General features: G+C 40.2%; 1 protein-coding gene across 2 annotated transcripts in view; it reads right to left on the reverse strand.

Annotated features, from left to right (window-relative positions):
- Positions 1-481: 481 nt before the first annotated feature.
- LOC140197766 (phospholipid-transporting ATPase ABCA1-like) overlaps positions 482-22,867 on the reverse strand; it is a 164,314-nt gene continuing 141,928 nt past the window's right edge. For both annotated transcript variants that reach the window (XM_072258199.1, XM_072258201.1), the window contains 13 exons: positions 20,124-20,239; positions 18,599-18,743; positions 17,159-17,282; positions 12,670-12,799; positions 11,835-11,955; positions 11,686-11,748; positions 10,820-10,926; positions 8,975-9,116; positions 8,637-8,771; positions 7,080-7,183; positions 5,503-5,595; positions 3,597-3,840; positions 482-1,823 (listed from right to left, as the gene is read on the reverse strand). In XM_072258199.1, the coding sequence (XP_072114300.1) occupies positions 1,683-1,823; positions 3,597-3,840; positions 5,503-5,595; positions 7,080-7,183; positions 8,637-8,771; positions 8,975-9,116; positions 10,820-10,926; positions 11,686-11,748; positions 11,835-11,955; positions 12,670-12,799; positions 17,159-17,282; positions 18,599-18,743; positions 20,124-20,239 (1,665 nt within the window). In that variant the 3' untranslated portion in view covers positions 482-1,682. The remainder of the gene's footprint in view (positions 1,824-3,596; positions 3,841-5,502; positions 5,596-7,079; positions 7,184-8,636; positions 8,772-8,974; positions 9,117-10,819; positions 10,927-11,685; positions 11,749-11,834; positions 11,956-12,669; positions 12,800-17,158; positions 17,283-18,598; positions 18,744-20,123; positions 20,240-22,867) is intronic.

Consider the following 22,867-nt stretch of genomic DNA (forward strand, 5'->3'; position numbering starts at 1 on the left):
GGGTTTAGATTTAGTGAAATACTAGCTAACATTGAGAATTAACTTAATACTAACTGACTGTGCTGACCTTTGAAACGTTAAGCTGTGCATAAAGCCTTTGGAACATAAAACCTCTTATCCCTCCCTCTGCAACATTGTCTGAGCCTGGCCCTCCACTGTTCAGGGAAACCTCTGACTTTCCCTCAAACAAATTTACTAGCAACCTGAATCCCCAACGCCCCTCCAGCCCCTCATGTCCAGTCCCAAACCAGATGAAATCAATGAAGTCAGCACTATCAATGTGTTCAGGAAAACAGTAGAAGGGAGGGATTGAGCAGGAAAAGTAGGGGATGATAATGGACTTGTTCCGTCGATTTGGGACTGGTGTAGGGAAGCAGTGCTGAGGTTAAAGGTTATCCATGATCTTACTGGATGATGGAACAAGCAAGGCGGACCAAATGGTCGAGTCCTGCTTCTACTTCTTACAGATGGCAAAATAAAATCAATGTTATCACAATTTTATTTCTAACATAAAGTGTAGGAAACATAAAACATACAAATATATTTAGACATTAAAATTTTCTCACAAACAAGTTATTATTTTGGTATTGTAAAATTTTGATATGAAAAATGACTTTTAAGTTATAAACATTAAAACTTTATCATCTCCAAGCTTTGCTATTTTTCTTTGTTTGCATTTATAATGACTAAATTGATTTTACAGTGCAAACAAAAACAAAACAATGTATTTCAGAACATTCTGTATAAAGTGCTTGGAATGAAACAATCAAAGTATTTTTAAAGATGACCATTAAAAAACTCTAGTGCCCGTGGAAGTGTGTAATTTTATTCCTGATAGGATGCAATGTAAACACTTCTGTTTTCATTCATAATATCTGTAGTCGTTAAATAAATAGCTTACTAAGATATTTTGTTTATATCTAAAAAAGTAGTCTTAGAGAAGGGTTATTAAAGGAATTGAGGCCAGCTTTGGTTACGATTTCTGAAAGCTTCAGAATTTGGTAAATACTTTATCAACTACATGGACTGGTTTGTATGTATTTGTGTGCGGATGAGTTATTGATTTGCTAACCCATTGCTAACTTTTACTTATTTAGAGATAGAGTGTGGAACAGGCCCTATTGGCTTAACAAGCTGCCTGACCCAGCAACCCACCTATTTAACTCTAGCCCGATCATGGGAGAATTTACAATGACCAATTAACCTATTAATTGGTAAGTCTTTGGACTGTGGGAGGAAACCGGAGCATGCTGTGGAAACCCAGGCACACACAGGAAAAACGTACGAACTTTCTTACAATGCTATGGAACTGAACTTCGAACCCCGATGCCCCGAGCTTTAATGGAGTTGTACCATTCGCTACGCTACCGTAGCACCCTGACAAGTGATTAACTGTAGGATTGTCGCATTGTTATTGTTAAATTGAAATTCCGTATCATACTAGAGTTTCACAAGGTCATATTGTAATACAAACTATATTCAAGTTTTCGACTTAACCTCAGTACTAATTAACAATGAACAGAGGCACCGCTTGTCACAAAATAGTGGAATTGTTGCATTGGATTGCATTGAATGGCATCAGTAGAGTGTCCAGTTTTATTCTTCCTCTCTTATTTACTGAAAAAACAAGTTCAGATTTTGAAGGGAAGTTTCTGTTCAGGTCTGACATTCAGTTCATCAGTTCACACACAGCTTTCCTTCACATTGCTGTCATGTAAAAATGAATTCAGGAGTGCAACATTGAGGACGGTGTCATTTCTGTGAATGGATGTGTCCTTTAGGAGGTCATCGTCACTTTGGTCCTTGGCAAAGTTTACAAATACCTGAAGAGAAACACACAATGAATTACAGTAGCAAGGGACAAAGAACAGAACTTAATTCATAAAGCTACCCTTTGAAGAAGTTTTGTACTTGAATGGGGCCTTTCCCAATCACTCTTTGAGAAAGAATGTTATAAAGATCCTGAGGCGGCTCGCCTATGCGGCAAGTGAACTGGCTCCAGCAATCGCGGGCGAGTCCGCAGCCAGCGGCAACTGAGAGGGCTCTGAGTGCGGGGCAGACCTCGGCCCGGAAGCCGACGTCACTTCCGCCCCGCAAAGAGCGGGGGATGCTGGGAGCGGGTACTTAAGTGCGTGCGGATTGAAACAGTAAACAGTTCAACCAGATACTGCTCGACTTGGTGTGTTGCTTTCACTCGTTGCGTATCAGCGCAACCACAATCCTCAACTCTCTGACACAACAGAGAAGTATTATCTCTATCTAAAATAGATGACCAGATATTTTTAAACAGGGATCTCTAATTGCAGATTGTCTCCACATCCACCCTGTCAAGATTCATTAGGATCTTGTATGTTATAATCAAGTCCTTTCTCACTCTTCTAAACTCTAGCACCTCCAAGCATAGCTGCCCAACTTTCGTCAAAGAATTAAATGATTCTACTCTTTCTACAGCCATGACTATGTGGTGAGGCATAGTTCAAAAGCCACCTATAAATTTGCTTGCTGGTACAACTACTGTTGATAGAATTTCAGATGGTGATGAAAGGGCATACAAGAGAGATATATCAGCTAATTGAGTGGTGTCACAGCTACAACCTGGCACTCAAAGTCAGTGAGACGAAAGAACTGATTGTGGATTTCAGAAAGTGTAAGACGAGGGAAACACATAGAAGGATCAGAAGCAGAAAGAGTGAGCAATTTCAAGCTCCTGGGTGTCAATATCTGTGAGGATCTATCCTGGACCCAACATATCAATGCAATTAAAAAGAAGGAAAGACAGCAGCTATATTTCATTAGGAGTTTGAGGAGATTTGGTATGTCACCTAAAACACTTGCAAATTTCTACAGATGTACTGTGGAGAGTGTTCTGAAAGGCTGCATCACCATCTGGTGGGGAAAGCTACTGCACAGGATCTTAGTAAGCTTCAGAAAGTTGTAAATTTAGTCATTCTCATCATGGGCACTCGCCTCTGTAGTATCCAGGGCATCTTCAAGGACTGACGCCTCAGAAAGGTGGGGTCCTTCATTAAGGACCCTTATCACACAGGACTTGCCCTCTTCTCATTGCTACCATCAAGAAGAAGGTACTGAAGCCTAAAGGCACACACTCAGCGATTCAGTAACAGCTCTGCCATTCAATTTCTGAATGGACATTGAACCCACGAACACTACCACACGACTTCTTTTATTTCTATTTTTGCGCTACTTATTTACTTACTGTAACTCAGTTTTTTTCTCTATTATCAAGTATTGCATTATGCTGCTGCTGCAAAGTTAACAATTTTCACAACACATGCCAGTGATATTAAACCTGATTCTGATTCTCATTCTAACTGCGAGAATTGATGAGGACACTAGTTTAAAAAGGGGGTCCAACACTGAAGGGCCATGGTTCGGTCCCCAAAGTGAGCAAGAGAAATTATCAATGCGGAAAATAGGAATGTAGGGATCTTTGCATGAGGAAGAAATGAGAAAGGGAAGCAAAAAAGACAAAGCCATTTTAAATTTGTGGTATTGCTGGGGTACCTGTTATTCTAAATTAGCAGTAGTGTGCACCCATAGTTTAGGTCTCAATGAACAAAGAAGCAAGCACCTACTTGGTCTAATGTGGTTTGTGAAACGGAGTAGTCCTCAATATGAAGCTTCTCCTTGTTGCTGGAGAGAATACTGAAGATTCTTGATAAGGAGGACTGGTATGAAGGCAACTGGTACTGGAGCATGCTGCGATGTTTCTCCTTGAGAATGCTACCAGGGAAAGCCCGCTTAAAGAATTGCTCCACAGGAGTCAGGTCTGGGTTTTGACCAGCTATCCGCACGATTATTGTGTATCCATCACCAAACCTGGAAAGAAGACAATGGTAATTGTTAAAGTTAATGGCCACAAAATATCCAACTACAATTTGCAGACCTGTGTTTCATAACTTAACAATTGGAACTATGGGTTCTGTGTATCCTTTACATAACTATGTAAAGAGATGGTGACACACACAGATGAGTTCAATGAAGTGATGCAGTAGCTTGGATGTTAACTGTGGAAGCTAGGATTTAAATCAGTCAACATTTATACATAAATATTTCCCTTCATTATTGGTTTTAAATATTTTGTGTGAAATTAGGGAAAATTACTTTTCAAATTTATATTGGATATCACCATCATTTATTCCAAGTTATCAAATACTCTTGAAAGGTGATGGTCAGCCTCCTTCTTGAACTACTGAAATCCACACTTTGAATGTGCTTCAACAATGCTGTTGGGAAGGTAGTTCCAGGATTTGGATGATGATAAAATAATGATACTTTTCCAGATCAGCAGCCATTGGAGAGAGACATGCAGATGGTAGTTTTCATACATTCTGGCTGGATTGTAACATCACAGCCCATCTACGCCCCAAATTGGGAAGCTTCCTCAGAATGGTGGCATTGATGATGTCTCAAGATGTTGTACAAAGACACTTTGCGAGGACCTTAAATAGAGAGACCCTTATTCTTACCAGTTTCATATCTGAATTGCAAATTGTTATGTTGATACAGGGAAACCAAAAATCCCATATCCCTCTCTCTGCAATGCACGAATTCAGCAAAAGCAACATTTGCCTTACATCCAAAAGAAAGTCCAAGAATATTAATGCAAAATCGTATTGAATGGATATTAATGCAAAATCGTATTGAATGGTGCTTTAGTGAACCAGGCTCTAAAAAGGGCATCATGAAAAGCACTTATTGATGATATAGAGGTAACTAAATTTGACGCAATGAAATAATTCTTTTGATTAATAGCCACAAGATATCCAAGCACAATTTGCAGACCTGTCTGTCACAATTTAATTATTGGAACTCTGGGTTCTGTGTTTCATTCATAGAATTATGTAGGAGATATAGTTTGAGAAATTCATCAAGAGATTCTTTTTTGGCAGGGTAAAGGTAGTCTATGAATTTTCAGATTACCCACTGTCGATTTGAAAACCAATCGAAAATAAACTCTCTATAACATAGAAGAAGGATTTCACTGATGTTTCATGTTTCTCATTTCAATCTTCAGATGGTGCTAGGAATTTTAACTCAGTATAATTCATTTTCTCCTGATGTGCTCCCTTTGTCTAATTTAATATTTTCTATTAATTTGATAACCTTCCCAATGATTAACAATGAGAGATGCTCTGAACATGCACGCACCACCAGGCTCAAGGACAGCTTCAACTCCACTGTTATAAAACTATTGACTGGTTCCCTAATAATACAAAATGGACTCTTGACCTCATAACCTACCTGGCTGTGACCTTGCACTTTACTACCCTCTGTAACTGTAACATTTTATTCTGCACTCTATTATTGCTTTACATTGTACTACGTCAATGCATTTGCACTGAAGTGATCTGTATGGGCAATATACAAGACAGGTTTTTCACTCAAAGTTTGGTACATGTGACAATAATAAACCAACTTAACAATCTAATTCACTGATTCACTACAGCTTCATTGTTAGAAGACTACTCAGGGTGTTACCTGTTCTTGAGGTGCTGTACGCTGCCCAGACAGCGGAATTTGCCATTAACCATTATTGCCATGCGAGTGCACAGAGCCTCGCACTCCTCCATACTGCATGGAAACAAGCAGAGAAGACTATTAGCACTTGACTGGAGGCACCACTCTACACTTAGTAGCAAGCAGTCAACTTGAAATATGATTTAGATCAAGTCCTGAGTTGTTACATATTATAAATGTCACTTGCAAAATTACTGATCTGAAGCACTCTGAGTAGCAGAGGAAGAATTCTCTAGTCCTCAGGATCCTGGATACATGAGGGACAAATGTTTATATCCATAGTAAATATAGTCATGCAAGTTATACATATGCATCTAAAATACATCTTATGAAGTTGGTGTATATTTATTTACACATGCACATTCTATTACACGAGGTTCCGAAGTTTGGGTATATATATGAAAACCATCCCCTTTCCCTCTACTGAAAAGATTCAGAATGAAACATATACAGGAGGTAGTTGTTAATGGTGTTAGCTCAATATTAACAGCATTCCTTAAGGACTGGAATGCACTTTAGCATTTGCTGGCACATTAAGAATATTTATCGGGTCAGGAAGTGAATATTTATAGCATTGGGAAGTGCTTCTGCTCACACTGCTTTTTAATATGTTTGCATAAGTGATGTGATGCCAGAGGTTAATAACTACACAGCCAATCATATGCCTTGAACCCAGTTAATCTGATCAGACAGCTAAAGAAATCATTACAACATGAACAGAATAATATTGCTCAACTGGTTGTGGCTACTACAATGTGTCCTCAGTATTACTGAGCAAGATTAAATTCCCCAGCATGCACCCATAAACAAATGATATGGACAACTGGCATCTGAGTTACAAGGAGAGGTTCTACATATAGGACAACATTCTCTGGAATGCAGGGAACTAAGAGGTGACCAGATAGAGATATTTAAGATTATGATGGATTAGAAAGGGTGAAAGCACATAGTCCTGGGGGTGGGGTCATCCAAAAACAAAAGGACATACAGTCCGTTTAAGATCAGAGGCACTAAATTTAAAAGGGACATCGGGGCTGAATTTTCATGCGAAAGATGGTGCCTATTTGGAATGAGTTGCCAGAGGTAGAGGCAGGCACTTAAGCAACATTTAATAGCCACCTTGATAAGCACATGGAAAGGAGAGGTTTAGAGGGCAATGGGTCACATGGGGGCAGATGGGACAAGCCTGCTGGACAACACAGTTGGCATGGGCAAGTTGGATCAAAGGGCCTGTTTCCATGTTGTATGACTCTACAAGAATGAAATGCACTGTAGATGGTCTATTTTATGTTCTACAAGGTTCAATATTTAATAAGAGTGAACGATCTCTTCCTGTCCTGAACCATCATGTCCTCAGCATCTCCAGGACCTCAGCCGTGAGGCTATATGAGCCCTGCTGTGGCAAAAGGAAGTCATACTAAATTTGCTGGGAACAGTGCCTCAGAGGTGAATGATGAAAGTCACATATTTTTAGCTGCAACTTAACAACTGGTTCATCTGAATGAATGCAATCTCCCTGATGCTTGCCATACACGCACCTGTGTGATGTCAAAACCACTGAGCGACCTCCTTTAATGATACTGAGAATTGTGTTCCACAGGAATCTCCGTGCTTTTGGATCCATACCTGTTGTGGGTTCATCCTGTTTTTGACAACAAAAGAGGTTCCCTTGAACATCACTCACTATGATTACAGACCTAATGTATCCAGCACAAATGAATTATCCAACAGATATTACATCCCCAAGACAGTGAAATTAGAGAAATGAGTGGGTTGAAATTTAAAACGTAAATATGGTGGACATCTTAATCTTTTTGTAGGTGCTGCATTGGTTTAAACATTTTTTCTTCACCTTTGAAAGAATCCAAAATGCTCCATTAGCACATAACGTCAAGTTTGAACTATTGCAATGTTTGTAACTATCCAACGTCGGTCACCATACTGACTACAACAGAGCTCTGTTGTACTCAGTATGTTGATTCAGTAGCTATACAACAGTTTAGTGACCGAACCAGCACTAAGATCCATGATTTAATGACTCTAGCTCTGGACTGCTGACCCAGAGGCTCCAGTTGAAACCCCAAGATGGAAACTGTAAAACTTATGTTCAGATAATTAAATACATCTAGAATTAAAGCTACATACAATAATAGTAATTATTAAACAGGTGAACTGCTCTAAAAGGAAACCTGCTGATTCCCTCACCCTTAGTGTGTCTGGTATAAATATGACTCCATTCCCACCGATGTCATTGATACATAACTGTTCCCTCAGTTAAGGGACAATTAGGGATGGGCAATCCAAATCAACAAAAAGAACAATGTACATTTCGCTACAAAAAATAAATTAAAAAAATAAACATGAAGAAGTCTCCAGATTCTGGAAATTCAAAGCAACAACTACAAAACGCTGAAGGAACTCAGCAGGTCAGGCAGCATCTATGGAAATGAACGTTGATGTTTCGGGCTGAGGTGCTTCTTCAGGACTGAGAAGGAAAGGGAAGGACACCAGAATAATAAGGTGAGGAGAGGGGAAGGAGGATAGCTGGGAGGTGATAGATGAAGACAGATGGGTGGGAAAGTTAAAGGGCCAGAGAGGAGGAAATCTGATGGGAGAAAAGAGTGGACCATAGGAGAAAGGGATGAAGGAAGGGAGCCAGGGAGCAATATTTAGAATTTTGATGCCTTTGACCTCCGTGCACGGAGTTCAATTTGCAGGGTTGGCAGTCAGATAGTATAGGGAGGTACAGCGGCACAGCTGATAGAGCTGCTGCCTCACATCTCCAGCACACTGGGTACAATCCTGACATCCAGTGCTCTCTGTGTGGAGTTTGCTTGTTCTCCCGGTGGCTTTCTTCTAGGTACTCTAGTTTCTCCCATATCCCAAAGATGTGTAAGTTAATAATTTAATTGGTGACTGTACATTGCTCCTAATGTGTGTAGAGTGTTGGAACTTGGGAGATATTGATGAGAACATGGGAGATTAGGCTACTGGGTAAATTAGAATGGGACTGGAATTGTTCTCTCAGCACAGATTTAATGGGTCAAAAGTTGTATCTCCCCATATTATAAGGAAACAGAAATGTGAACACTCACCAGAAATAAAACTGGAGGACCCCCTATCAAGGCCATGGCAGTGGAGAGCTTGCGCTGATTCCCTCCACTGTAGTTACCGGCCTTTTTGTCTGCATAGCGCACAATTCCCAGCTTCCGGATTCCCCACTCAGCAATCTGAAGGGTAGAAATGATGTCAGTGCACACCGATAACCAGCTACAAAGTCATCATACAACCACAAACTAGAAGGATACAGATATCCCACACCACTCCTATAATTTTTCTTTAAGTCAGCAAGTTCTGATCACACAAGCTTTGGCAAAATGTCACTCAGATAGATGACGTGCGCTACGATACTGGCTCTAGTGCACTACCTCACCTTGCAGATTTCCTTTTCTGGAATTCCACGGAGGAGTGCATAAAGCTCCAGATGTTCCCGGCCAGTCAGCAGTTCATTGATGGCGTCAAACTGAGGGCAGTAGCCCATGTTTCGATGGACCTCTTGCATATTAGATAGAATGCTGTAGCAAGAAAAACAAGATCAGACCATTTATTTTCAGTGAAGTCTTCTTGCACTTTTCTTTTTTGATAAGGAGCCATCTATTGAATGGTAATTGAGGCACAAGATAGAGAAATCTCTAGCCTTCACATCAAAAAAAAACAACAGATAAATTTTGGATCATGCTGTATTAGATCAACTAAGTTAGGTGAATATAAAGTAATCCTAGAAAGCTCAGTCTGCTTCTTATAATCATTTGATCCCAAATGCTTGTATGCGAAAATAAATACTAGAAATATGCAGAGTAAGAGTTCTGAGATCTGTAAAAGGAGCTTTGTGATGTGATCTTGCTAACTCATGTTAATGCTTCCCCATAGTGACTCCAATTTTGACGCCAGTATCTTAATCATATTGCTCCCATATCTCTTGCTCTCTGCTTCATCATCCAACATCAATCTAGTTGGTCTTTCACTGACAGACAGGACATCCATGAGCAAGGTTGTCATGGTGGAACTATAATCAACACATATCGTCTGAACCACCCTCTCAGAGGTTGACCGCAGGGCTGGGTACTAAAAGAGAATGTTAATTGCTAGAGAGAGATGACAAACTATCTACATCTTTTACTTTTGTTATAGAAAAAGACACTAGAAAAAATTATGTCACACCTCCATATTTTCTACTTACACATATCTCAGTTGACCAGTAACCAAATATCCCCATAACAACTAGTGTGCCCATGACCCCTTTCCGTTCCTCATCTTCCTGATATGATGTGCTAATGAAATAAGGTGCTTTCTTGTGTCTCCACAGTGAAATAATGTATCTGACTGCTACTATACATAAATGTAGTCTGCATCACACACTCTGCTGTGAAGTAGCATGATCCAGTCTGTTAAAAATAATACACTGGAATTTGGGTTTTTGGAAAGCTCCTGGAGAAGTGCCAGGAATATTGGGCCATCATTCTTCCCTGCACAATTCTACAATGGCTAACCTTCTCTCCTTCATTTTTAGAGATACAGCATGGTAACTAACTCATCCCGACTCAACGAGCCTGTGTCAGAAATTGTACCCATGTGACTATTAACCTACTAATCCATACGACTTTGTAACGTGGGTGGAAACCGGAGAACCCAGAGGAAACCCATGCCATCATGGGAAGAACGTACAAACTTATTACAGACAGCGGCAAAACGTAACCTGGATCATTAGTGCTGTAAGTGTTATGCTAATCACTCTGCTACTCTGCCACCTTATTTACACGGGTGCTCCAGTTACACCACACCCGTAGATCCAATGGCAAAACCTCTATGAAAGACACAGGTTAGGAGCAGGACTTCTGCAAGCAATGAGAAGCATTGGGAGAAATTGTCACTGTGTTCCTCTACCTGGCAAAATTGGATGGCTCTTTCCTAGGATACTAATATCAGGCATACTGTTTAGGTCCTAGGTCCTCCTACTTAGACACTGGAAAGGCCTAAGAACATTGATGATGTGAATTTGGCTTTGTGTGAATGCCATTCATACACTGATGCACCTGCTACAACCAAGCCCTGAATTACATTGAGCAGATATTTCATGGCAGGTAAACACTGACGTAAATGTTCAGCACGGACTAGAAGGGCCGAGATGGCCTGTTTCCGTGCTGTAATTGTTATATGGTTATAATTGTTTTTGGGATTAATTAGTTATCTTTGAACAGTCACAAACACACTGATTTACCTGTGTCCTTTTAGGAAAGCCTCTCCTCCTGTGACGTAACTATCACCTGTCAACATCTTGAAAGTTGTTGATTTCCCAGCACCATTCACGCCTAAAAGCCCAAAGCACTGGAATGGAAAAAAGTAGCATCAGGGAACTTTTTTGTCTCTCAAAGTCCAAACCTATGTCCCTGTCGTGAGAGGCGGAAATAGGTAAGAACGGCCAACAGGGCTCTGGTGAAGCTGTATAGGCCAGGCCCTTGTACAGTGGATACAATAGATTACAGAAACATTGACGAACTCCAACAATACCATCAACTTCAGCAGACAATGGAGACAGCAGGTCATCAATGGCCTATGCTCCACTGGGAGCTAAGGGCCCAAGTACGTTAGTAAGAGAACTTGCTTGTACGCTAGATACTAACAATTACCTAATTATGTTTTGGAGGATCATGTCTTTTCAATAAACTGAAGATGATGAGTATAGTGGCACAACTAGTAAAGCTGATGCCTCATAGTGTCAGTAATCAAGGTTCACTCCTCACCACTGATGCGGTCTTCCAAAGAGTTTACATGTTCTTACTGCAACTGTGTGGGTTTCCACAGGTGGTCCAGTTCCCTACTGCATCCCAGTGATAAGTGGGTTGGTAGATTAATTACCCATTTTAAATTATAAGTGGGTGGTAGAATCTTGACATTATTGGGGGCAGGGCAAGTAAGGAGTCGTGTTTGCAGGGAAACTCTTGTAGGGGAATTTGCCTGTTTTGTGCACAGCTACAAACTGGACAGGTCGAATGCCCTCATTCCATGTCATAACAAAAAATAGAAACACAATCACTATCTCTTGATTACTATGCCAATCCAAAGATGTCTCTTAGCACCTCCTACCTCTCCAGGTGGGATCCCCACACAAAGTCGGTCAACAGCAGGCTTCCGCTTCATTCTGTAGATCTGGAACAGAAACCCACTCATTGTGAGCAGCAATGAAAACTTGTCCTGTCTTCCTACTTTGATCAAAAGCACAATTTGTAACTCACCTTGGTGAGGCTTTTCAGCTCCAGAATGTCATTCTGGCACCCACCACTCAAGACCCTCTGCCTCTCCTTAGCCACATCTTCATCATCATCAGTCACCTCTGGCAGCTTTACAGATGAGGGTCTAGACAAACAGAAAAAAGACATTAATGCCCTACATTCTCATGTCTCAACACCACAACACCAGGAATGAGTCACTGATTTAATTGAACAGGGACACAGAACATTTTTTATCAACTGTTATTTTTTTTTTACCAACGTTTTACTTTGAAACACAATTTTACACAAATCTCATGGTATCAAATGGGTACCCATTACCTACCATAATATGATTTCTGTATGCAAATTAACCTATTGGACTGAAAACATTGTTTGGCAAAGTGCTAAGTAAACACATCTATTGAAGGGATTGAATGAGAGGATAACCATGAAGTAAATTGATAACAAAATCTATTTTTTCCATTTTAAAGTATTGTGTTTTTTTAAGTGGAGATCGAGAGGTATAAACTATGCATTAAAACATTGAAGCTCTGCAGAAACAAGATATTGGGCTCTATTGTTCTAAACTGGTGTAATGCTCTTCATAAACATCCCCCTCCTTATTTTGTTGAACTCCATGAACTATATAGTATGAACGTGTGACAAATGCACAGCTGATATACATGGAAGATCATTTGGGAAACCAGCAGTACAGCTGCTGTGGGCTGAATGAATTTTCAGCTGGGTAGAACTTGGTTCACGGCCACATGTCTGACTTGCAAGCAGTTCAGTTTATGAACAATTCACAGGAATGATACTCTTTTGTAATCTGGAGATGAGCTGTATTGGCAACATTTACCTTGGTTTTATAAAGAACCTGTACTGAATCAGCACTGTGATGATAAAGAAGACCACTCCCTCCACAGCCATGGCAAATAGATTTCTTCCAACTAGATCCCAGGAAAGTGGAGAGACAAAACGATTCTCACCTAAAGAAAAACAGAGTCGGAATGAGCAGCAGACCTAAACAACAATGGCATGTTCTTATACAACACCCACCCCATTATAATTTGAAGTAGCGAGACATTGTTGCAGAACAGGTGCCATTTGAAAAGAACAGGTCTCGTCAGGAGTGAGTTTTGTTGGAGCCAATAAAAAGAGAAGTGTAAGCAGAGAGGCCACTGTTGGAGTGGGCCAGTGTTAGAGTGGGAGGCTTTAGCTCAACATGTCTTTGGCGAGACAGGCTTGGGCAGGCACTAGCAAAGGTTCTAAGTAAGTTTCCAGTAAATCCCTTTTTTTCTCTTTGTCTATTAGTACATAGCTAGTAGGTAAGAATGGATATGGAAGTAGTGGTATGTTCTTTGTGTGAGTTGTGTGAGACTGGGAGACCTCCAGTCTCCCTGATAAGTGTATTTGCATGAAGTGCACCGAGCTGCAGCTCCTTAGAAACTGTGTTAAGGAACTGGAGCTGCAGCTGGATGATCTTCAGGCCATAGGGAGAACGAGGTGGTGATAGACAGAAGCTACAGGGAGGTAGTCACTCCTATGTTGCAGAGGGCAGCGACCTGGGTGACTGTCGGGAGAGGGAAAGACAACAGGCAGCCAGTGCAGAGTACCTCTGTGGCTGTTCCCCTCAATAATAAGTATACCACTTTGGATACTGCTGGAGGAGGGGGTGAAAATGATCTACCAGGAGAAGATACAGTGATTGGAATTCTTCACTAATCTGGCAAGGGGATGGGAAGGAATGAAAGGGCTCAAGCTGGGGCAGTTACTATACAAGTTGATGCAGTATGTAGTGAGATTGTAAGGAAGGACAGGTAGATGATAGGGCAAAATTACAGTCAGTGGGATGAGTTAAAGTGTAACACGGGGCAAAATCAAAAAAGACTGAAGGTGTTATATTTGAATACATTCAGTAAATGGAATAAGGTAGATGTCTTGTGGTACCAGTAGAGATTGCCAGGTATTATGTTGTGGGCACCACTGAGTTGTGGATGAAAAAAATCATAAATAGGAGATTAACATCCAAGGATAGATATTGTATTGAAAGGACAAGCAGGTAGACAGAGCAGTGGGGAAGCTCTTTTGGTAAAAATAAGAAATCAACTCCTTAGGAAGAGATGACATAGGATCAGAAGGTGTAGAATCCTTGTGGGTAGAATTAAGAAACTGCAAGGGTAAAAAGACCCTGAAGGAAGTTAGATACTGATACCTGAACAGCAGCCAAGATATGGGGTACAAATTACAAAAGAAGATAGAAAAGGCATGTGAAAAGGACAATGTTAAAATATTCATGGGGGATTTCAATATGCAGATTGAATGGGAAAATCAGGTTGGTGCTGGATGCCAAGAGAAGGAATTTGTAGAATGCCTATGAGATAGATTTTTAGAACAGCTTATAGTTGAGCCCACTACGCAAATGGCAATTCTGGATTGGGTGTTGCATTATGAACCACATTTGATAAGGGAACTTAGCAGACAGTGATCATAATATGATAGAATTCACCCTACAGTTTGAGAAGGAGAAGAACAAGTCCGATAGATCCGTGTTATAGTGGAGTAAAGAAAATTATAGAGGCAGAAGAGAGGAGATGGCCAAAGCTGATTGGAAGGAGATACGAGCAGGGATGATGGCAGACTGCAATGGCTGGTGTTTCTGGGGGCAATTTGGAAGGTGCAAGATAGATACATCCCAAAGATGAAGAAATATTCAAAAATGTGAATGAGGCAACTGTGGCTGACAAGGGAAGTCAAAGAGAGCATGAAAGGAAAAGAGGGGACATATGATATAGCAAATAGGCACCAAAAAAAACATAAGAAGAGAAAAGATGAAATATGAAGGTAAGCTAGCCAATATTCTAAATGAGGATACAAACTGTTTTCAAATATACTGTATTAAGAGTAAAAGAAAGGTGAGAGTGGATATCAGACTGCAGGAAAATGACACTGAAGAGTTAGTAATGGGAAGCAAAGAAATAGTGATGAACTTAATAAATATTTTGCGTCAGTTTTCACTGTGGAGGACACTAGCAACATGCCAGAATTCAAGAGTGCCAAGGGGCAGAAGCGACTGTAGTTGCAAATACTAAGGAGAAGGCGGTTGGGAAGCTGAAAGATCTGAGGGAAGATAAGTCACTTGGACCAGATGGAATACAAGGTTTTGAAAAAGGTAGCTGAAAAAGGCATTAGGAATGATCTTTCAAGAATCACTAGATTCTAGAGTGGTCCTAGAGTTCTGCAAAATTGCAAATGTCACTCCACTCTTTAAGAAGGAAGGGAGACAAAAGAAAAGGAATTATAGGCCAGTTAGCCAGACTTCAGTGGTTGGGAAGATGTTGGAGTGCATTATTAAGGATGAAGTTTGGGATACTTGGAGGCACATAGATCAACACAAGCATAGTTTCCTTCAGGGGAAATCATACTTGACAAATCTATTGGAATTCTTTGAGCAAAGCACAAGCAGGATAGATAAAACAAAGTCAATAGTTGTTGTTTACTTGGATTTTCAGAAGGCCTTTGACAAGGTGATGCACATGAGGCTGCTTAACAATCTTAGAGTTGATGGTATTACAAGATACTAACATGGATGGAAGATTGGCTGACTGGCAGGAGGCAGACTGGGAATAAAGGGGCATTTTCTGGTTAGCTGCGGGTGATGAGTGGTGTTCCAGTGGGGCCTGTTTTGGGACTGCTACCTTTCATGTTATACGTCAATAATTTGGATGATGGAATGGATGGCTTTGTGGCTAAGTTTTCGGATGATATGAAGAGAGGTGGAAGGGCAGGTAGTGTTGAGGGAGCAGGGAGTCTGCAGAAGGAATATTAGGAAAATGGGCAAAGTGGCAGATGGAATATGGCTTAGAGAAGTATATGGTCATGCACATTGCTAGAAGGAATAAAGGCAAAGACTATTTTCTAAATGGAGAGAAAATTCAAAAATCAGAGATGCAAAGGGATTTGGCAGTCCTTGTGTAGGATTCCCTAAAGTTTAACTTGCAGGTTGAGTTAGTGGTAAGGAAGACAAATGTAATATTAGCATTTGTTTCAAGAGGACTCGAAGATAAGAGTAAGTATGTAATATTAAGTATTTACAAGGCATCAGTCAGATGGCACTTGGAGTATTATGAGCAGTTTTGGGTCCATTATCTACAAATAGATGTGCTGGCATTGGACAGGGTCCAGAGGAGGCTCACGAGAATGATCCTGGGAATGAAAAGTTAACATACCTGTAGCATTTGTTGGCTCTAGGTCTGTGCTCGCTGGTGTTTAGAAAAATAAAGGAGGACCTCATTGGAATCTATCGAATATTAAAAGGTCCAGATAGAGTGGATGTGGAAAGGGTGTTTCCTGTAGTGCGTGAGTCTAGGAAAAGTGGACACAGACTCAGAATAGAGGAACACCCATATAGAATAGAAATAAGGAGAAATTTCTTTAGCCAGAGGGTGGTGAATTTGTAGGATTCATTGCTGCAGGCAGCTATGGAAGCTAAATTATTGAGTATATTTAAAGCAGAGGTTGATAGGTTATTGCTTAGTGAGATGGTCAAAGGTTACAAGGAGAAGGCAAGTATGTGGTTGAGAGGGATAATAAATCAGTCATGATGGAATGGCAGAGCAGACTCGATGGGCTGGATGGCCTAATTCTGTTCCCAAGTCTTAAGGTCTTATTATGAACTAAACAAAGCTATATGAAGAGACAATCAAGAGATTATTGGTTCGCACTCTGACACAGCTGGTAGATATACTTACTCACAGTTCCAAAGACCAGAATCTAGTCCTAACCTCTGGAGATGACAGTTTGGAGTTTGCACATTTTCCTTGTTGCTGCTTGGATTTCCTCTGAGTGTTCTGGTATTCTCCCGCATCCCAACAATATGCAAGTTGTTGCATTAATTGGCCACAGTAAACTACAGCTAATGTGTAGATGATCAGAACAATGTGGTGGCAGAGAGTGAAATTGATGTCACTGTGAGGAGAATAAAATGGGTTTGGCAATGGTGAGTGCTAAAATGGGTGTTGGTTGCTCAGGGAGACTCGATAGGCCATTTTCTATGATTCTTTGTGCTTGCTAGAAATAGACAGGTGACGGGGTTGGTCGGGTTCAAATAGACCAAGTTAGGGGTGAAAACCCAAACCATAGTGCTTTACCCACAGCTACCAATAAAGAAATATATTTTGTTTAAATTATCACACTTATACATTGACATTCGCATCATTTGTACTAATAAGACTTTTACTCTCAACAAGCTTAAAAGTGACTGTGCCAAGTACTCTAAGGCAACTTCTTTACACAACTTAACAGACTTAGGGTTTGAAAAATAAAATAATCAATAAACTATTACACACCAAATCTTTCCAAGGCATCTGCCATTGCCTGATTTTTCACCATATCTATTAACCCGCGACCCAGGCAGAAGTGAGGGAAGATCAGGAACACGGATTTCAGAACTTCATTAATGCTATTCAGTTTCTGAAACAAAGAAGAAATCTTTTTATGTATTTAGATAAATGTTGAAATTTTAATTACAATCTGCTGCTTTATATTCCAAGAAGGGAGGGAATCATTATCATCTTTTTAATTTATCATGCCTAAACACTAAACTGACAGACTTAGTGCACATTATCTTTATATAGACAGCCAAAACCTTTACAGACACTTACTACACTGCCTTAAGTCATATAACCACACAGGCCAAAATGTGGCACTGAAGCAGTATTGAAGTGACAACCTTGAAACTGTAAAAAATTTGCCCATTTCAAAGACTGAAAGAGTGAGGCTTGTAATTATCAGGATCAATAACAACAGAATCTAACAACACCCACTGGTAACTAAGTAAATGAATTGGCTAGCTCAAAGAACACCAGCATTTACTGTGCGACTTGTCTTTATCCATGCATAAGTCCACACCGCCATTACATTAATCATACCAATAATATTATATTTTAGATGGCCAACAACCCACCTTCTTGATATATTTTCAATTTCAATATGATAGAATCATTTGTAAATCTTATTCCAATTTTATTTGACCATATATATACATGATAGTTAGAACTTCATCATGTGTAAAAAGTATTTATAGTAAATTATAGTAAAGTATTTATAGTAACTCTTGCCAATGGCTGTGAATCAAATCAGGAAAATTTTCTTTATAGATGATACTAAATCCAACAAATAAATCTGAAGCAACAAACAATATGCTGCAAGAACTCAGCAGGCCGGGCAGCAGCTATGTAGGGAAATACTTCGCAAAGTTTGCCGAGCTTGGCAATTAGCTTACAGACATTTCATCACCCGTCAAGGTGACATCCTCAGTGCACAATTGATGGTGTTCCTCTCTGGGAGAAACACCAACAACTACACACTGAGGATGTCACCTCAACTGGTGATGAAACGTCTGCAGGCTGATTGACAAGCTCAGTGAACACCACGACATCAAACGCCTCAAACCGAGCAACCAATTTTGACCACCATCCTAAAGATAGTGTTGAGATTTCAGGTCAACACCCTACTTTAGAAATGTACCAGCACCAGTCCCACTGTGTTCCTCCAGCAGATTGTTTGTGGCTCCCAGCTCCATCATGTTGTGTCTCCAGATAAATCAGAAACTGGATTCAGCTTCTTACGATCATTAAAGTGTGTATCATTGCCCAATGAGTACAGATTCCTTGATCATATGATTATGCAAATGTTCTCATCAGGGAAAATATACAGTCAGTAGCCTGACAGTGTTCCATTTGGGGAAAAGTGGACAATCTGATAAGTGAAAATGTTCAATGACTCACGTTGTTGCTAAACAGCTCGAGGACAAAGGTAGCCACACTGCCATTGATCCCGATGAACAAGTTCACACTGGTTAAGATTACATAGGCTGTGCTGGGGATTCGGAATACAAAGGATGCTGGGTACATCAAAGGGGTGATGGACCACCTGCAAGTGAAAAGAAACACTGGTAAGAAACTGACGTTGAGGGCAGCTCAGTGGCACAGTCAGGAGAGCCGCTGCCCTGCACTGCCAGGGATCCTGGTTGAAACCTGATGTAGGTGCCGTTTGTATGTAGTTTCTACATTCTCCCTGTGACTGTGTGATCTGGCTTCCTTCCATATCCTAAATGGGCTTCTAGGTTAATTGGCCCTTCTGAATTGCCTCTCATGTGCAGATAAGAGACAGAATCTGCGGGAGGTTGCTGGCAATGTGCGGAGAGTGAAAATGAATTATCCTGGCATTGGAGAGGGTTCAGAGGAGGCTCATGAGAAGAATTCTAGGAAGGAAAGGGCTACAATATAGGAACAATTGATGGCTCTGGGCCACGACTCACTAGAATTCAGAAGAATGAAAGGGTGGGGGTATCTCATTGGAACCTACCAAATGTTGAAAGGCCTCAAGAGAGTGGAAGTGAAGATGTTTCCTATAGTGAGGGAGTCTAGGACCAGAGGGCGCAGCTTCAGAATAGAGGGATGTCCATTTAGAACGGAGATGAGGAGAAAATTTTTTAGCTAGAAAGTGGTGAATCTGTGGAATTCATTGCCATAGGTGGCTGTGGAGGCATGTCATTGGGTACATTTAAGGCAGAGTTTGGGCTGAGAGGGAAATGGGTCACCCTTGATGAAATGGCAGAGCGGACTCAATGGCTTAAGTGGCCTAATTCTGCTCCTATATAGTCTTATGTTATTTTTCAATCACACCTCCTCACCTGCCAGTAGAATATGGGAGCAGGTGATGAGAATGTGGGGAGAATAACACTATGCGGTTAATGTAGGGTAGGTGTAATTAGGGGGTTGATAGTCAGTGCAAATTGTTGGCCAAAAATCCCGCTGCTGAGCTGTGTCCCTCTATGACTTAATATGAGATGACTGAGTACTGCCATTCCTGTTTCAGAAGTTGATGGGTTCGGTTCTTGCTTTTCCAAAACTTAGTATAATAGATGATGGAGGGATTGCTGTAGTGAGAATGATGCCATCCCTCTCATCCTGTTGTCTTCTTGCTTGGGTTAATTTTTAGGGCACTTCCTCAGATTTTTTTTCTGTTAAGGAGAAATCTATTATACAGAGAACTCTGAAAATTTAAAATACATTGTCCACGTAAGTGATAACCTCGGCGGAATCTGTCATAGGTGGTGGATGTTCAGCATTGACGAATGCTAATGAGAGTATGGGGTCAAACCCATCCTCCAAAAGTGAGACAAACCCTATGACTTTCTGATAGCAAGCAAGCATTGGAATGAATATGTGTGCGTATTTTGAAATGCTATTCTATTTTGCTTATTGTCCTTATGAGCTCAATTTTCCTAACCACGAAGGATTAACTTACCCATACAGCAAGAGAAGCAGAGCGAGCACGGGTAAGTTTGAGGAGGACACGTAAGATTTTTGTTGGAAGCAGATGAAAATGATGATGACCAGTGTGGCAGGAATGATGTAGTTACACTACAAAGAAACAAGCAGAAACTTATGAGCAATACCAATCTTTCATCAATGGGTTTATGATAAATAAACTATTCAGAACTCCTATCCTTTCCATTCTACACTTTCTTCTCACTTGGAACATAACAATATTATACTGTAAATGAAATCAACAAACTGCAGATGCTAAGAGTCTGAAAGAAAATTTGAAAAGTGCCAGAAAAACTCAACAGTCTATATCTGTAGAGAGACAGTGTTAACAGTGCAAGTTTTTGACAGGTCTCCAACCTGAAACATTAATTTTGTTTCTCCTTCTGCAAATACTATTTGATCTTCTGAATGTTTTGAGCATTTTCTGTTTTTATTTCAATATTAATATGCTTCAGGTTGAAAAGTTGATGATCACCATTAGGATCAAAATTCATCCTTAGACTCATGGGCTAAATGCATACCACAGCAACATTTGCACACTGAGCTCCACATTGGAAATTCAATAACACTCAGCTCAATTTCAGCAATGGTCCTCAGTGGACTCATATAACACAGGGCACATATCTACTAACCATAACCAAATAGAAATCATTCATTAAAAATATACCTTTAACTGTGACAGAGTAAGAATAAGCATTTACAATTAACGTCAGCCATAACTTTGTATCTTTCGAAGATCTTTATATTGTTAACATATCTCAAGACTGTCTATAGAAGTTGCTAGAAAAAATTTGACAATGAGCAATATAAAGTGATGCTAAAACAAGAGAGGAAGGCGTTCATCATCACCTGTTTATGGACAGAATTGAGGCATCAAAGAGCTTGTGCTGACACAAACCCCAACTCATGTTTTACTACCTCTGAAATGCACCCATTAAAAAACTAAAATAATACAGTATGTGCCCTTTGACACAGTACCTTTTAACCTGTTCCACAACCAATGTAACCCTTCTCTCCTACATAGCCCATAACCATCCATTTTCTTCCATCCATGTGTCAATCCAAGAGTCTCTTAAATGTCCCTAATGTACAGTATCAGCTCCAGAGTGCACTGTCTGTGTAGAAACCATACCTCTGCCATCTCCTCTAAATGTTCCTGCATACACCTTCAAAGAATGTCCTCTGGTATTAGCCATTTCTGATCTGGGAAAAAGGTGCTGGCTGTCCAATCTACCTATTACTCTTATACACTTCTATCAAGTGACCTTCACTCCAAAGAGAAGAAATCCTAGCATTCCTCTTTGAATTACTTGTAAGCTATTACAAGTAATTCAATTGCTTGTAAGCCTACCATTTTCTACCCTCCAGTAACCTGTGGTCACCCAAAAGTCTGCTCCCCTTAGTTTAAATCATGCAATTATCTTCACTGTTACCTTTAAGCTTGTTCATTGATATTAAATCTGTTTATACTAATCTACTCCTAGTATAGATGTAATATTGATGGTTGCCATGTTAGGCCAAATACTCTTTTTCTGTTGGTTTTATGACTTTATGGCCAACACTGTGAATTGAAAAAGAGATCTTATAGAAACATCTAAAATTATGAAAGGGATAGATAAGATAGAGATGGGAAAACTGTTTCCACTGGTAGGCGAGACTAGAACTAGGTGACATAGCCTCAAGATCCGGGGAAGTAGATTTACGATGGAGATGAGGAGGAACTGCTTTTCCCAGAGAGTGGTGGATCTGTGGAGTTCTCTGCCCAATGAAGCAGTGGAAGCTACCTGAGTAAATATATTTAAGACAAGGTTGGAAAGATTTTTGCCTAGAAGGGGAATTAACGGTTATGGGGAAAAAGCAGGTAGGTGGAGATGAGTCCATGGCTAGATCAGCCATGATCTTATTGAATTGTAGAGTAGGCTTGACAGGCCAGATGGCCTACTCCTGCTCATATTCCTTATATTCCTATGTCACCCATTCAACTTTTTATAATATTGAACTACATATTGTTAAGTGTATGCTTGTGAAGCAGTTAGTAAGTCAAAAATTCCTGGGAAGCATCACAGAACATTATTGAACAAAATCTGACAATGAGGCACATAACAATGTTTTGGAGCAGTTGTTCAAAAGGATTGTCAAAGAGCCAGGTGTTAACAGCTCATAAAAAGAGGAAAATGAGGTGAAGGGGTTTGGAGTCATGAGCAGCTGAAGACAATGACATTACTAATGAAGTTTAGGGATGATCAAGAAACTTGTATGAAATATTATCATTCACAGTCTATGGCACACTTTGATCAGGGTTCCCAATCTTTTTTATGCCATGGACCCCGACCATTAACTGAGGGGTCCATGGATCCAGGTAGGGAAACATTGCTCTAGAGGGCTCATACAATGATACTGGAACACAAAAGTCACTCAGATACTCTTCGTCACATGTATATTACTGTATAATCCCAATCTACTGGCTAACGGACTAGCTAATCATTCAATTCTTGCTGTGGTGTTCTCTTATCTTGTGAGATCCAGAAATATATTTTCATTAAAGGTCAGTGAATTAAGGACAATCAGTTGGCTCCACACTAGATCAAGACAAAGTGTACAAAGCTATGATAGGTACACTGAAAAAAATAGGAGAAATCTAATCAGAAATTCTGCAGCCTTTGAGGATAAATTCAGAGTCACATTTTCTCTTTCTGTCGAGTACGGAAAACCTATATAGGA

The sequence above is a fragment of the Mobula birostris genome, chromosome 5 (genome assembly GCF_030028105.1).
Source record: "Mobula birostris isolate sMobBir1 chromosome 5, sMobBir1.hap1, whole genome shotgun sequence".
Taxonomy (NCBI): domain Eukaryota; kingdom Metazoa; phylum Chordata; class Chondrichthyes; order Myliobatiformes; family Myliobatidae; genus Mobula; species Mobula birostris.